The sequence below is a fragment of the Ambystoma mexicanum genome, chromosome 14 (assembly GCF_040938575.1).
Source record: "Ambystoma mexicanum isolate Mex_15411 chromosome 14, UKY_AmexF1_1, whole genome shotgun sequence".
Classification (NCBI taxonomy): Eukaryota; Metazoa; Chordata; class Amphibia; order Caudata; family Ambystomatidae; genus Ambystoma; species Ambystoma mexicanum.
This window is the reverse complement of record NC_090940.1, coordinates 373,377,804-373,393,670: the sequence shown is the minus strand read 5'-3', so window position 1 is coordinate 373,393,670 and position 15,867 is coordinate 373,377,804. Positions and strand designations below refer to the sequence as shown.

General features: G+C 44.7%; 1 protein-coding gene across 2 annotated transcripts in view; it reads left to right on the top strand.

Moving 5' to 3' along the window:
• KLHL28 (kelch like family member 28) overlaps positions 1–15,867 on the top strand; it is a 403,361-nt gene that overhangs the window by 65,767 nt on the left and 321,727 nt on the right. For both annotated transcript variants that reach the window (XM_069637488.1, XM_069637489.1), the window contains exon 2: positions 11,755–12,653. In XM_069637488.1, coding sequence (XP_069493589.1) covers positions 11,755–12,653 — 899 coding nt within the window. The remainder of the gene's footprint in view (positions 1–11,754; positions 12,654–15,867) is intronic.

The window sequence follows — 15,867 nt, the reverse complement described above, 5'->3', positions numbered from 1 at the left end:
GAGGACCGAACTTTGAAAGACCCGTCAAGGACCCCTGCGAAATCCCCAAAAAAAAATGTCTGAACTCATCAAAAAGCATGTCCTGGACACGCTACTTAAGGATCGGACTTCGAAATGCCTCAAATATAGTCCACAAGTCATCTAGCCAAAAGGGGACTATGACCCAGGGAGAGGGAACAATTTCAGGGGCTATGAGGTACAAGAAAGACACTGCACCTGAGGCTGCTCCCGCTCCTACTCCAGCTGTTGTCCCATCGCCTTTTGTCCTAAATTCTTCCCAGTGGTCTGCAGAGGCAATAGATGGGGTCATGAGACACATGTCCCCATTGGCCAATTTCTTTGACGGCCAACCCAAGGTTCTACAGAATCTCCAAAGCACACCGCCAGCTGGCGGGGCTGCACTTACCCAAACACCAGCCAAAATGGCTTGTACTGACAAATTGCAAGCAGCGACTCCTCAGCAGGACCCAGAGCAACTTTCATACTTTGATTCCACTCCTTTTCCCAGACACTGGAGCATACTCTGACACTGAGAACCGAGGGGATGTAGACCAGTTTGAGGACGCAGACGATGACGTCTGTCATACAGTCGCTGGATCATACAGACCTACCAGTGGCAGGCTCACCGGTCGACAACCAGATCCAGTATAATAATATGCCCTTAAATGTAGCTGAACATTCCAAATAGAACCACAGGAGACCCAGATAGACAAAGATTTTGTCGAACATCTTGGGAGACAAAAAATCTGCTAAACAATGTATCCCTATCCTCCAGTCTGTACAGAGGCGAATACAACCCTCTTTGGTAACCTCAAACGGAACACAGGATGTAAACCCACGGATTGAAAAGGTCTTCCGTCCAGCTCCCTTAGACCCACTCTATATCAGGGGTCTGTTAAACTGTTAAAGCCAGACTCATTGGTTGTTACCACCATGGGAAAGAGCGGCGGGAACACCTCCTAGCCTTCTCAGAGGCACGCCCCCCCCCACACGATAAAGAAAGTAAAAAGATAAATACTTTCGGCAGCTGGATTGCCAATAATACCACCTTGCTGGCCAGCTATAACTGCCACAAATGGGACGAGGTAGCCAAATTATTGGCATCAGTCCCAGAGCCCCTTAGATCCCAACTCTCTCTCTCGCCGCGTCACAAGGGAAGGCTGTTGCTAACTGCATTCTAAAACATAATCTAGATGTAGTTGATAATGCGGGCAGGATAATTGCTGAAGGCACGATTTTCAAACTCCACGCATGGCTATGCCAGTCGGGCTTTAAACTCGAGACACAGGCGACTCTTCTCAACATGCCGATAGAACCTAATGTCTTGTTCGGCAAGTCAGTAGAAGACTCCCTCAAAAGTGCCAAGGAAGAATACAACCGCTTAAAGGGATGGTTCGCCCAAAATGTTTTATTTCAAAAATAGATAGGCAATATTAAAAAAAAAGTGGCTTTTTTTTTTTTCTTTCAAGTCCCTATGTAAAATTTGGAGCAATTCAAGCTCAAAATTTGCAAAAGCAAGCACATGGGCGCATCCATTTTGTGAAATGGATGCCCGCCTGTGCCGGCTTTTGCTTTTGCGGCACTAATGAAGGAAAAGCCAGCCAGCTGTAGTAAGCAAAAGCAACCACTGGGTGGCTTTTCCTTCATTGGTGCCGGGACTCGGAGGACGCGGACCGGAGACTACAGGCAGAAAAGCTGCAGCTGCATCTTGGTAAGTGCTATTTATTTATTTTTTAAAAATAAGCACTAGCTGTGGTTTGTTTTCCAGGCTGGAGGAGCCCGAAAAACTTAGAAATAAAACCGCAGCTTTAAGAACGTTGTATTTATGTTTGCGGTAGCTTTTGAAGCGACCGCAAACATAAATACAACGTTATTGTGTTTGAAAACTCTGCGGTTTCTCAGAGGAGCCTGAGAAACTTAGAAAGAAAAACCGCAGCGTTTTCAAACACAACCGCGTTGTGTTTCTGCCTAAATCTGCTTTCCCATTTGGGCCTCTCGGGCTCCCCACGGGGAGCCAGAGAGCCCCAAATGGGAAATCAGCTGTAGGCAGAAACACCGCGGCATGTAAACCCAACCGTGTTGTGTTTCTGCCTGCCTTGGCTTTCACTTTGGGTCTCCGGTGCTGTCTTGGGGGAGCACCGGAGACCCAAAGTGATAGCCACGGCAGGCAGAAACACAATGGGGTTGTGTTTGAAGACGCTGTGGTTTTTATTTCTGAGTTTCTCAGGCTCCTCTGAGCCGGAGGAGCCTGAGAAACTTAGAAAGAAAAACTGCAGCGTTTTCAAACACAATAATGTTGTATTTATGTTTGCGGTCGCTTCAAAAGCTACCGCAAACGTAAATAAGTTTTTAAAGCTGCGGTTTCATTTCTAAGTTTTCCGGGCTCCTCCAGCCCGGAAAACTTAGAAAAAAAAACGCAGCTAGTGTTTATTTTTATTTTAAAAAATTGCACTTCCGAAGATGCAGCTGCAGCTTTTCTGCCTGTAGTCTCCGGTCCCCGTCCTCCGCGTACAGCACCAATGAAGGAAAAGCCACCCAGTGGTAGCTTTTGTTTACTACAGCTGGCTGGCTTTTCCTTCATTGGTGCCGCAAAACCCAAAGCGAGCACAGCGGCGAAATGGATGCCCTCATGTGCTTTCTTTGAGCTTGATTTGGTCAAAATTTTACATAGGGACTGGGGGGGGGGGGGGGAGGAATTGCCAATCGATTATTTTTTTTTTTTTTTAATATTGCCCATCTATTTTTGAAATAAAATGTTTTGGGCGAACCATCCCTTTAAAGTCGCTGGGCAAGCTTACCAATGAACCCTCTGGTCCGAGTGGGAGCTATAATTTTCGTCACTTTAGGGGGCAAAATTCACCAAGAGGTTCTGGGTACAACCAGGGTCCGAGCTCGTCCTAGGTCTCACCACAGGACCAGTCCTTGCAAGGTTTCCAGAGAGGCCAGAGAAGATCTTACGGCAGGGGAAGATCCTCCTCTTCCAGAGGCGGATCCACACCCCTAAAACAATGACCACCTGCTACATAATGCCTCCCATGCCAATCCAGTAGGACGAAGCATAACACACTTTACCCACGTATGGGAGGGAATCGCCTCAGCCAAGTGGTGCTTTCAACCGCGGCGGGCGGTTATTGTATAGAACTGCTCAGCGACCTGCCTACCATCCCTGAGACAAAGAAACACCTCCATAGGTGAAAATACGCATCGTACGGCAGAGGTGGCAGCGCTGCTATTAAAGGACGCCGTCAAAATCGTCCTGGCGAACCAGGTAAACCAGGGTATCTATTCAGTGTACTTCCTTGTGCCCAAAAAAATCTCACAATGCGCCCTGTATTAGATCTGCGCCCTGCAAACACTTGGGTCAAGCCACAAAAACTCTGCATGACAATGCAACAAGAAGTAATCCCATCGCTGAAGCTGGGGGACTACATGGCAACCTTGGATATGCAAGATGCTTATTTTCATATTTCAATGTTCCCAGCACTACCAATTCAAGGGGCTACCCTTTGGCATAGCCTCCGCTCCAAGAGTATTCACCAAGGTACTGGCGGTGGTGGCACACCTATGCAGGGAGTTGATCCCAGTGAACTTGTCATTGATTGATTAATGGTCGTATTAAGACGAGTTGGCTCAGACCAGGCTAATTTAAGCAAGAGACTACAATTGTCTGGAGAGCAGTCAGCACATGTTCACTTCTAATACAGGAGCTGCTTTCAAAGAACAGGCATCGACACAATCTCTACATAACATAGGCTTCATTGAACACAAACTAAAGCGTGGACGGCAAGGAACAAATGCATAATCTGTTTCTTGGCTCTAAGCAAATGCGATTAACACAATATGATAATGTCCTCTTTCTAACCACAGAATAGCAGCTTCTTGTGTACAACTGCTAGGTTTCGCACCTGGCAGGTCAAAGCCAGGGAACACCATGCCAAAATAGAAGTACACGGTTGCACTTAAGCCAACCACAAGTGCCAACTTCCTGTTTTAGATGAGCTTGTAGCACAGTCAAGAGATGCTTCTGCGCTGATGAGCAGCCATGGACAGGAAGCATGATACCAGAATACACACATGTGGTTAAAGTGTCCAAAAGCAATGGTCGCGCTTAACCTCTTCAGAAATGCCTTCAATATAACGGGTTTTAAAGTAGGCTAGTAGAGAACACCACGCTTTGCTTGTTCGCCAAGTGGAAGCCCATTTATTCTAATGGGAACAAACTAAGGGCCAATAGCTTAATTCAGAGGTCTTCAAACTGAACTGTGGGGCGTGCCCTCCCAGGTGGGCGTGGCCGCATCCATCCCAGGGGGGGGCGCGAGAGCCCAGCAGCATGAAATGTAAAAAAAATATATAAATAAATCATTTTATTTTTTTTTGAGGTTGGAGGAGATGGCCATGGGCGGTTCACATGGTCGGACTGGACCATAAAACTGACTCAGACACCAATGAAAAAGTGGCCTGCAGTTGCAAATGGATATTCATTTCTTTAGTCACAGACCATTTGAATAGTACCCAAGGGGGTGTTTTGTGTCAAAATTTAAGCAAATGGTGATATTTAAAGAATATTTATTCAGCAACAATGGTCAAAACTAATAGCTGCATAGTGAAGTAACTCAAACTGGCCCACATTAGCCAAAAAAGTGGGCCGTTTTGATTGGACTACACTAGCACTTTGCATTTTTAGTACGAGCATTGTCCTATTGCCCTATAGGCCAGTCTGAGCCTAGCAGCTCATTCATAATGGCCGAGGGGTATCCTCCCAGTGGCCCCCTCATCCATTATGGAGGATCCGAGGAGCCAGCCCAGTGAAACATTGAGCACTCCCTCGGCTGCTTTTTCCAGCTGAGGGAGTGCTCCTGGGCTGGCTAAACTGTGTGGGCCTCATTCCGAGGTGGGCACAAAGGGATTACTGGCACCAGGGCCAGTAATCCCTTTGCGCCCTATTCCGGGGTCCCTTTGCAGCCCCGCAAAGGGACTTCAGAGCTAATAACGGTATCGTAATTTACGGTACCGTTATTAGCGCCTTCCCCATTGAGCCCTATGGGGGCTGAAATGGGAATGGGGAATGGCTTTTCAAATGGGGACTTACCGGTCCCGCAAAGGTCGGAATAGACCGGTAAATCCCATACCACCAAGTCGGTGGCGGTACCGGCATTGGTGCTAGTCATGGCGGTAATAGCGCCATGACTAGCACCAACCACGGAATAAGGCCCTGTGTGTTTGTTTTGGTCCGAAGAGCTGATTTTGGGGATTGGGGGTAGAGTGGGGAAGGAGGGTTGTACAACAAAGGCATTTTAAAAAGGCCTTTGTTGCTCAATCCCCCTGCCCACCTGCCAAAATCAGCTCTCCTTCTGAGGCGCTGTGGAGCCCAGGGGACAGGGATGGTATTTATTTTACTGGATATCTATCATAGATGTCCAGTCAAAAATACCATGCTTTCCCCCTTGGCCCCCAAGCGCCAATTGCAAACCATTTGGCTTTTTACCCATTTCTTTTAAACTATGCTCTAAAATGCAACATTTTAACCCATTATTTTAAAACAATTCACGGAGGGGAAACCCCCCGAACCTCCCTTGATTGGTTCGGACTCCCTCGCTGCGCTCGGTCGCTATGGCATTTGTATGGGAAATATTTATGCCGCTCCACTTAAAAAAAAAAAAAAAAACAGATCCCACTGGCCCTCGCACTGTGTTGGGAATGTGGGGGCGGGAGCTCAGGGACTGTGCTGGGAGCAGGATAGGCGGGAGCACTGGGATAGTGGTGGTAGCAGGGTGGGAAGAGCCCAGGGACTTGGTAGGAGTGGGATGAGGGAGCCCAGCAAACGTGATGGGAGCATTTGGGGGAGCCCAGGGACTATGCTGGGAGTAGGGTGCAGTGACGGCGCGCAATATTTCATTGCGATTTGTACATACTGTCCATTTGACATTTTTGGGGGGGCCCCGCCTGGCCAAACTTTGCTCAGGGGGGCCCAGGCCAAAAAAGTTTGAAGACCACTGGCTTAATTGTATACATAGATACATCATATAAGCAACGCGAACCAAAGCATGTTTAGACTCTAGACTTTCTTTCCAGGCCGAGGAAATGACGCACATAGTTTATGCAGATTAAATCACACTCAATATAAAAAGCACAACAGACTAAGGCCACATACACAGCAAGCAGCAGAGCATGAGATTGTGGGGGGTTGGGGAAGAGCCTTCCATCGCAGATGCCGGAGCAGCAGGCCCCATCGTTAGGCAGCAGTGGTAACTTCGAATGCAGCCCTGCAAGGCATGACGAGCGTGAGTTTGGATGTGAAGGTTGAATTGTTCGCATGAATGGGACTGAAGGTGTGTTTTATTATGTCACTACACTCCTGATTATAACATAGCTTAGTATAGACCACCCTAACATACACCCTATGTTGCTCAAGGTGGTTTCTTGAAATTATAAATTGTACTTGATCTTTGTTACATGTGAATTATGCTTTTAGCTTATGCAATAAGCTGTTGGGGCGTCAAAATCTTCAAAGTAAAAACCACCATTCGCCAACAAAGTTACTTATGCCATATCCAGTTTTATTTAGGGCATAACAGAGCTGACACGTTTCGCAACCATCCCGGTGCTTGATCACATATACAATGAGTGATTTGCACAGCATTTAAATACAATTAGAGAGGAAAGTTTCAAACGCTATGGTTTTACCCAATACAGATAGTCCCTTCTCTCTTTCGACTTTTCCCCAATCCCTGTAGATTCTCTCCTATGTGACTGCAGGCGGCCATTTTGAAATGTATTTCAAGCCATTCTCGTTATATTTGATGCAAGTACCAGATAACACGTTTTTTTGGTAAGCCGGCAGTTTTTGTTAATGGTGTTAACAGAAATATTGTGACACTAGTGGTCAACGCAAGAAACACTACGTACTCGGTATCAATATACCTTATTAACACGTTTGCTAGCAAACCAACTGGATTTCCCCATCTTGATGAGCGATAAAATGAATGAGCTGCTGTTTGAAATTCAAGTAAAGATCTCCTTTTCTTTAAGCATATTGTCCCGTAGATATAAGAAAACAGAGAGGAAACATGATGATTAAAAGTGCATAGTGCTGTAAACATTGGTTCTAAATAAAACCAAAAAGTTGTTTATAAAGTGCATAGTGTCATCATTATTCCTCATATACGGGCAATAGCTTGGTTGTCGATAAACTCATTAATTGTACAAGCAGAAGATATTCTCAATAAAGTGCATAGTGCTGTAAGCATCCATTGCCACTGTAAATCAGTGTGCAATATAGGTTATAATAAAACCAGAATTTGGGGAAATACATGCCGAATTTTAAATGAAGGGGGAAGTATAGAGAGAAAAGGGATAAAAAAAGCTGTGCAATTTTCACTAAAAAGATCAATACACATACAAAAAAGTTTATACAATTTACAAAATATTAGAAAATGTTAAAATGAGCTCCGGTATCAAAAATATTAAGCAAGAGATTGCCATTAGTGGTGAGCTACAAAAAACTTTGTCAGAGTTCAAATGGAAATGGTGCACTATGTCCCAAGGAAAGTATACAGTTCTTCATCCAGGTTGTGTCCTCCTGGTTTTTTGGTTTGAAAGTCTAAGATACAGCGTGTTTCCATCTGTCGCAGTGCAAGCTCCCGGTTACCACCACGTGGATTGAGTTTAATGTGGTACACACCAAAAAAATCTGAAGCTGTCCAGCTTGCTTTGATGTTGATCTCTAAAATGTACTGCCATGGGGTATGAGGCATCTACGTTCTTTATGGCACGCATATGCTGCAAGATCCTTAATTTCAGCTTGCCAATGGTGCTGCCTACATACCAAAGATTGCATGAGCATACTAAAACATATACCACAAATTCGGTGTTACATGTGATTTTAGTTTTAATTTCAACATCATGTCCCAGTATCGGATGTGTATAACTGGTTTTGTTAAGGGCAAATTGGCAGGCTTTGCAAATATATATATATATATATATATATATATATATATATATATATATAACAATCTGTTATGTTATAGTAGCTGTTACCATAGCAGGTTTAATGATAATTAGAACTGGTAGAAGACCGAAGTGATATTAAATATATTGACCTTGCTACCTTCAAGTGTCAGCTTAATATTTTTGAGTAATGCTTCATAATGAGGTCTCCGAGTCAAAACGAACTACACAACATTTTCTGGCTGTGTTGTTGTCTATTATGTCAAGGGGTGCAAACACTCGGAACTGTCAAAGTGCTAGGCAGAACTTCTGAGGTGCAACTCTCATCATAACTTAGAACTTTTGATTCTGTGCCCACTCCATGCAGCCCTACCTAGGCGCGGTGGGGGGCTTTGGTCAGGGAATCACACCCTATGGGGCAATCAAGTCAAACCCTTATCTGGTCGACTGGCTGATCACAGGGGAACCCCTCCACCCCCAAATTTGCAAGCAAAATACCCAAAGAACGATCGACCTTCTTTTTCAATTGGGTTTCTGCATCAACGAGAAATAGTCAAGTCTTGTACTAACAAGACCAAACCGATCTTAGGAGCTGTCATAAAAACAGAAGGTCTAGTCGTTCCATCAAAGGAAAAAGTATAAAACATACGGCGGCAAATACTTTAGTATCTAGCCATTCGCCGGATAACTGTATGCAGGGCAATGCGCTTGCTCGAAATGATGGCATCATGTATTTACATGGTCCCACACGCATGATTGCGCATGCACCCGATGCAGGAGTGGAGTGGTTGGCGAAACAGTGCTCTCAGGCAAGCGGTCAATGAAACGATCTAATGTTTTTTTTCGCCAACACTAGTAAAAGTTCTATGCTGGTGGACAAAGGAGAATCTATTGAAGGGGAAAACCTTTCCATGACCCAGCAGTGTAAGCTATCGTTAAAACACTCATTCCTCACCTGGTTGCGGGGGAGAGGGGGTCCATCACCTTCATTTCACAGCGCACGGTATGTAGACTCAAATAACAGCACAGAACCACATAAACCTGCTGGAACTTCTGGCAGTACTCAAAGTGCTTCAAGCCTTCTAAGCACATCTGACAAATCAGTCAGTACAAATTCTCACAGACAGCACCACTGCAATGTTCTTTATAAACAAGAGGGAGGGGGGCGGCACACATTCTCCAAATCTGTCCAGCCTAGCACAGAAAATATGGAAATGGACACTCGAGCAGGGAATATTCCTAACTTCCCAACATGTTCCAAGGGAACTCAACACTCTAGCGGACCCTATAAGTAGAGATCCACTACCAGAAGAGCATGAGTGGCAGCTCAACAGAAATGTCGTAGGACACATTTTTACACAGTGGGGCTACCCCTCACTAGACTTGTTCGCAACAAAAGAAAACAATGCCAAGATGTCGCGTCCAGGTTTCCCCAATCCAACTCCAAGGGGAACGCCTTGTGGATGAGTTGGTCAGAGAAATTTGCCTACGCTGTGTTGCACCTATGTGTGCGAGACAACCTTGTTGTCCACATCTGCGCAATCTGGCGCTCTGCAACCCAATCAAACTCCTGTGCCCGTTCAACTTGCTCTCCCAGCACTGGGGGACAACATTACACCCTCAACCTCACTCTGAGCTTGGCAGCTTGGCTCCTGAAGTCTTAGATTTTGGACATCTAGTTGTATTGAAATCCTCAAGGAGGCACGTAAACAAAACACCAGACACTGATTTTATTTTTTTTTAAAGACATTTTTATCGAGTTTTCAGTATTATGTCAAAAACGACAACCTCCATCCCCAATTCCCACCCCTCTGACCTGACACTGTTAATTTGACAAGTGGAGAAGAGTTACAATTTGGTGCCAGTCAAAACATATAAACCCAATAGAATATACTCCATCTCACATTCTTTATTGCATGCTTCACTTTTTAGACTCCGGGTTAGTATTTAACTCAATAAAGGTTCACCTAGCGGCTTTATCCACATACACCACCTCTCAGTAAGTTGTTGAGGTGGAACATCCCGGTCATTAAGGCATTCATGGAGGGAGTAAAGAGACTCCACCCTCCTTTTTGAAACCCGACGCCAGGCTGAAACCTCAATGTAGTACTTGCAAAACCCATGAGACCCCCTGTTTGAACCTATGCAGAAGTCAAGCCTTAAACACCTCACGTATAAAATGGCTTTTTTGGTGGCTATCCCCTCCATAAGGAGAGTCTGGGAACTGCAAGCTTTGTCAGTACAAAACCCTTTCTTTTGTGTTCCACAAAGTCAAATTGGTATTAAGAACACATCCTAGGTTTTCACATAAGTTCATTTCCAAGTTCCATGTCAATCAGGCCATCGAACTGCTGGCTTTCTTTCAAAACCCAACAAGCTCAGTTGAGAAATATTTTCATACATTAGTTGGAAGGAGGGCGATCCTCTACTATGTAGACAAGACCAGACCGCTAAGGAAAACAAACCAACTGTTTATCTCTGTAGCTCCAGGCAGAGAGGGAGACCACAGTTCCAAAAACAGAATCTCCATATGGATAGTCAGATGCATACAGCTCTGCTGCTCTTGTCAATCAAAACATTGCCTTTTACACCAAGCGCTCACTCCAGAGTTACAGGAGCTACTTTGGCTTTTATCGCAAACGTCCTGATGGATGCCATTTGCAAAGCGGCTACATGGAGCTCAGTACATACCTTCACTCAGCACTACTGCATTGACACTCCATCTAAAGCAGATTCTCAGGTGGGACAAGCGGTGCTAAAACATCTATTTGCCGGTGTACCTTCTCACAGCCACCACCTTCTCCAACACTGCTCTATAATCTATGCATAGCATGTGATCTATGCAGATTCCAGATGCCTCAGATGGGATACATTACGCACCGTAACAATATTTTTGATGCTTGTATCTGCTTAGATTTACATGCGCCCACCCTTCCTTCCCTTGGCATAGAAGGTGCATAGATGTTTTTTGGGCATTATCTGATACATAATTTGCTTTACTGCCCCTGTACTCGCGCTACACTTCATGCAACCTCTTGTCAGTAACAAAACATTAGGAGGGACCTCGACGCGTGAAGCGCCATGTGTACAGTGAATGTCACACTAGGGATAGTATTACTGGTATGCCCTGTTACCATCCCTTTTCGAGTTTCGGAAACTGTAATACTGCGCAGCTTCCACTAGATGTCGGCCTGTGTATAGCATGTGAATCTAAGCAGATAAACGTATCAGAAATACAATTACGGTGAGTAATGTTATGTGTATGTGGGATTATGGGTACAACGCACGTCACTATAGGGATAGTGTTACACACACGCCTTGTCGACGTCCCCTTTTCGACTACGAAAAACAAAATGCAATACTCCGCAGTGACCACTGGATGTCGGACCTATGCACAGCATGTGAATCTAAGCAGATACAACCATCAGAAATGCTTTTACGGTAAGTAATGCATTGTCGTATATATATTATTTCAGTTAAACCGTACTATGTGTCTGTTCTGAAGATACCTTGCTCATTTAGACTCTTCTTCCTCTCATTGAGCAAATGAGCTGCAACTTTGTTTAGATGTGTGCTTCCATATCTGAGAATCACTTGGACAGACATTCTCATAATCTTCATAGCTGCTATATTGTTCATTTCCCATTCCTAACTTTTGTTTTTGTCTTGAGATAGAGTACCTATCCAAATAATTGTGAGTTGGAATATTTATTGCTTCCAAACCTGTAAATTGATCTTACAGCATTAATATTTTATAATTTGTCAAACTATTTTTAACTTTGAAAACCATTTTCATCAATTTTGCAGATGGACCAGTCCCCTCGTACCTACATGCTTGCCAACTTAACCCACTTGCACTCAGAACAACTTCTGCAGGGCCTGAACCTTCTTCGTCAGCATCACGAGCTGTGTGACATTGTGCTGAGAGTCGGTGATGCCAAGATCCATGCTCACAAAGTGGTGCTTGCCAGCATCAGCCCATACTTCAAAGCCATGTTTACTGGGAACCTTTCGGAAAAGGAGAATTCTGAGGTGGAGTTTCAGTGCATTGATGAGACCGCCCTTCAGGCCATCGTGGAGTATGCATATACCGGAACGGTTTTCATCTCACAGGATACAGTGGAGTCCCTTCTTCCAGCTGCAAATTTGCTTCAGATCAAGCTAGTTCTGAAAGAATGCTGTGCATTTCTTGAAAGCCAGCTTGACCCAGGGAATAGTGTTGGCATTTCCCGTTTCGCTGAGACTTATGGCTGCCATGACCTTTACCTCGCTGCCCACAAGTACATTTGTCAGAATTTCGAAGATGTATGTCAGACTGAAGAATTCTTTGAGCTTACACATGCTGAATTAGATGAAATTGTTTCAAATGACTGTTTGAATGTTGTTACAGAGGAAACCGTATTTTATGCACTAGAGTCTTGGATCAAGTATGATGTTCAGGAGCGGCAGAAGTACCTCTCTCAGTTGTTGCACTGTGTCCGATTGCCCTTGCTGAGTGTCAAGTTTTTGACCAGGTTGTATGAAGCAAATCATCTTATTCGAGATGACCATACTTGTAAACATTTATTAAATGAAGCGCTGAAATACCATTTTATGCCTGAACACAGACTTTCCCATCAAACTGTGCTAATGACACGACCACGGTGTGCTCCCAAATTCCTGTGCGCAGTAGGAGGAAAGGCTGGTCTGTTTGCATGTCTGGATAGGTAAGTTACACGGCTTTGTAAGATAATGGAAGGCTTGCAATTTATTTTTATTTTTTTACATTATCTATTTCAAGGAGATATTCATCCATTTTACCTTTTGCTTGTAGATGTTAACAATAGTCAATAGTTTGCTTGCTTTTTCATTAATCCATACAATTTCATTTGACCTTCAGTGTTTGAGTTTAATCTTTTTTGGGTCCAATCAAATTTCTTCCCAAATGTTTTCCTTCTTGTGTTGAAATCTCTTGCTTGCCTTGCCCTGAATGTGTGCTTTCAACTGGGCAAAGCTTCCCATTTCTTTTTGTTGAATCTGCAAACTAGTGATTATTTTTAGACTGGTTGTACAGGTTGTCCATGGAATTCTGTGTTTCGTGACCGGAACAGTCACTGTTAAGATGCTTGCCTTTTATAGAGGCAGGCATATTGATGGTGAGGTGGGGGGTGTCCTCTCTTTGCCCCACTTAATACGTTTGGTCTAAGGGTATAGGTTACCTTGCACCAAATAAGAAACAAGGTGGGCATCGACTGTTGCACTGTTGTGCCTTTTGTTGTAAATCCGGCTAGGTGGTAGTCAACAAAATTCGACAGAAAAGTGAGTCCTTTGGTCCCAAAATACACTTCTTTATCTCGCATGTTCAATTGCAGCAATGATGCTTTTCGGAAAATAAAAGGCGCTGTGGTAATCCTGAGGGAAGCGGAAAAGGCAAAGTGCTCAAAATTATACTTTGAGGAGGAGTATACTTTGAGGAGGAAAAGGTGTTTCATATCCGGCTAGAGATTGGGATGGGAACCACGAGGGGACGGTTTATCCTACTTTACTTGTTGTCTCTCTGAGAACTGAAAATGAAGTCCCAGATAAACAACTGGTTTCTGCGCCCAAGTTGGCGGAGGGCTCTGGGACAACAAATGATCACACAAATTTATAACCGTGACAGTTGGCTTGCTTACGTGAAGGCCCCTAGGACTGGCAGAACAGCATGTTGCATCATTGCCTGACCCAGAGTGCTACACAGGGCTGAAACATACAGAAATTGTTTAAAGATCTTCCACGGGTGATGGTCCTTTATTAAATTGCACCTGGTTGCTTACTCTACTCCATCAAATCCCAGCCCTCACTACCGTCACTTCGAAGGACATTGAGGGGCTGAAATTGCCCACTTATAATAGCGTTTCAAATGAGCTCTTAACTGCTTTTTCATCATCCTTGGTGGTGGAATCTATTTGCAATCACTCTATGGCCTTTTCACACATGGGGTTTTTATGTTTTTAACCCGACTTCAAATGTAGCCTCTGAATTTGATGTTCGTGCTAAGACATTTTCGGGCTGTGGATAGAGCTGAAACTGTGTTCTGACGATTGTCGTTTGGAGGAGAGAAGGGTGGGCACATGGCATGATTTGTTGCCCCACCCTCCCCCCAGATCCCACCATGAAATCTGGTCTACAGCAGTGAAGTTTCTTTCAAGGTTCTGTCCTGGAACTAGAGGCCACCTCTAATTTATGAATAGGGATGTACTTGAATTCATGATGCTAAATGATATGTTCCTATTACAAGAGACATGGCTTACTTCTGTGTTTGATCTGGACGGCTATGCATTGTTCTTTCTCTTATCTTCTCTCCCTATTGCTGGCCGTCCGGTGGGCGGTCTATGTGTGGGGGTTAAAGTTTTATATTTTGCTGAACTCAAAGACTACTTGCTCTGAGTGGAAATAACTGGGCTACCCTTTGGGGGGTGGGAACTTTCTGGTGATCACTTTATACGACCCCCCCCCCACCCCCTCTTGGGGGGCCTGCAGATCACAGGGCTGGAGTGGGCGCTTATCAATATCCTTCACAGTTGGCAACAGCGCACGCAAAGGGTGGGATTTTGGTGGCCGGGATTTTAATGTTGATGGTTATGAATATGGGCAGACATGGTCTAATGGTAAAGCAGTAAACCGATCGAAGCACATAACACTGGGTCGTAAATGGCGGGATATGCTGGCAGAATTTGGTCTACAGGTTCAGTGCTTGATCTCAAATGACATATACTATACATGGTCCAATGGTAGACACTATAGCTGTTTGGATTTCATGTTTATGAATGGTACACTACGCAAATACTCATTGAAAGTTATGCTAGTACCTATGAGTGATCATGGCATTTTGAACATTGCCTTACAGGATATCGAGCCAATAATCACTCAAAAGTTAGCAAGTAATCCCACGGCAAGTGCCCAGGGAAATAGGTTGCGTTAATACTCTGGGTTATATATGAGAACTAAATGACCGGTTGAGCAGGGCAGAAGCTAGGGGGTTTTTGACTTTACATTCTTGTGCTTGGCAGTTGGATACCTTGGTTTCCAGATATGGGCCACTATTTGATGTGCCAACCATCCTCGGGTGTGGTACCAAATGGCTGGGAACACCCTATGATGCAATTATAGCTAGTAGGAAGAGAGCGAAGGGTGGCTATCTGCTTGGTTAAAAGACATCATTCTTTTAATTCCAAAGCAAGAAATGTCTGCCTTGAACAGGGTTCGGGTCCTCGATCCTCTTGGTCCAGACGGGTCCAAACAGAAATTACCCTTTTCTTCGACTGCTTTTCACCTCGGACACCCGGGCGAGTGACGCCCTTGATCTAGGAGCTAAGAGCAGGAAGGAAGAAGCAGGGCTAAGAAGGTGGGCGGTGCTTAGGCCAGGTGACCAAGATCCACTTGCACCGATCCCCCATCTGCAAAGGAAAAGAGGCTGGAGGGTTCCTTAAGTAGGGAAAAAGAGCGGCAACCAGGAAGGCACTAGGTCTGATAATAAGATTGACTGCTTCTTTGTCAGCTGGCCCAGGTGGGGGTCTGTAATGTTATCTTTAAGAGTGACCGTGAGTAAAATTATGACTATTGGGAAGCAAGTGTAGGGCGCTCCTAATTTTGTCTGGAAAATAGATGCCCAGCCTCTGGAAGAAGTTGCTAAATACAGTTATCTGGGTATGATGAGCAAAGCCTCGAAATATCAGTCTCACATTAGAGAGGAGCACCAGCAAGGCATGGAATAAATGGCTACCTCTTAGGAGCATTGTAAATGGACTAGGTGGGGTGTCTGTAGAGGCCAAATTGAAGGTCTATAAGCAGTCTATTATCCCAGCGATCATGTATGCCCTCCAGGTGCTTCTGGACAGTTTGGCTGGCTGGTATGGCTTGAGGCAAAAATCCTTCGCTCTTTGCTGGGCTTGCCATGCT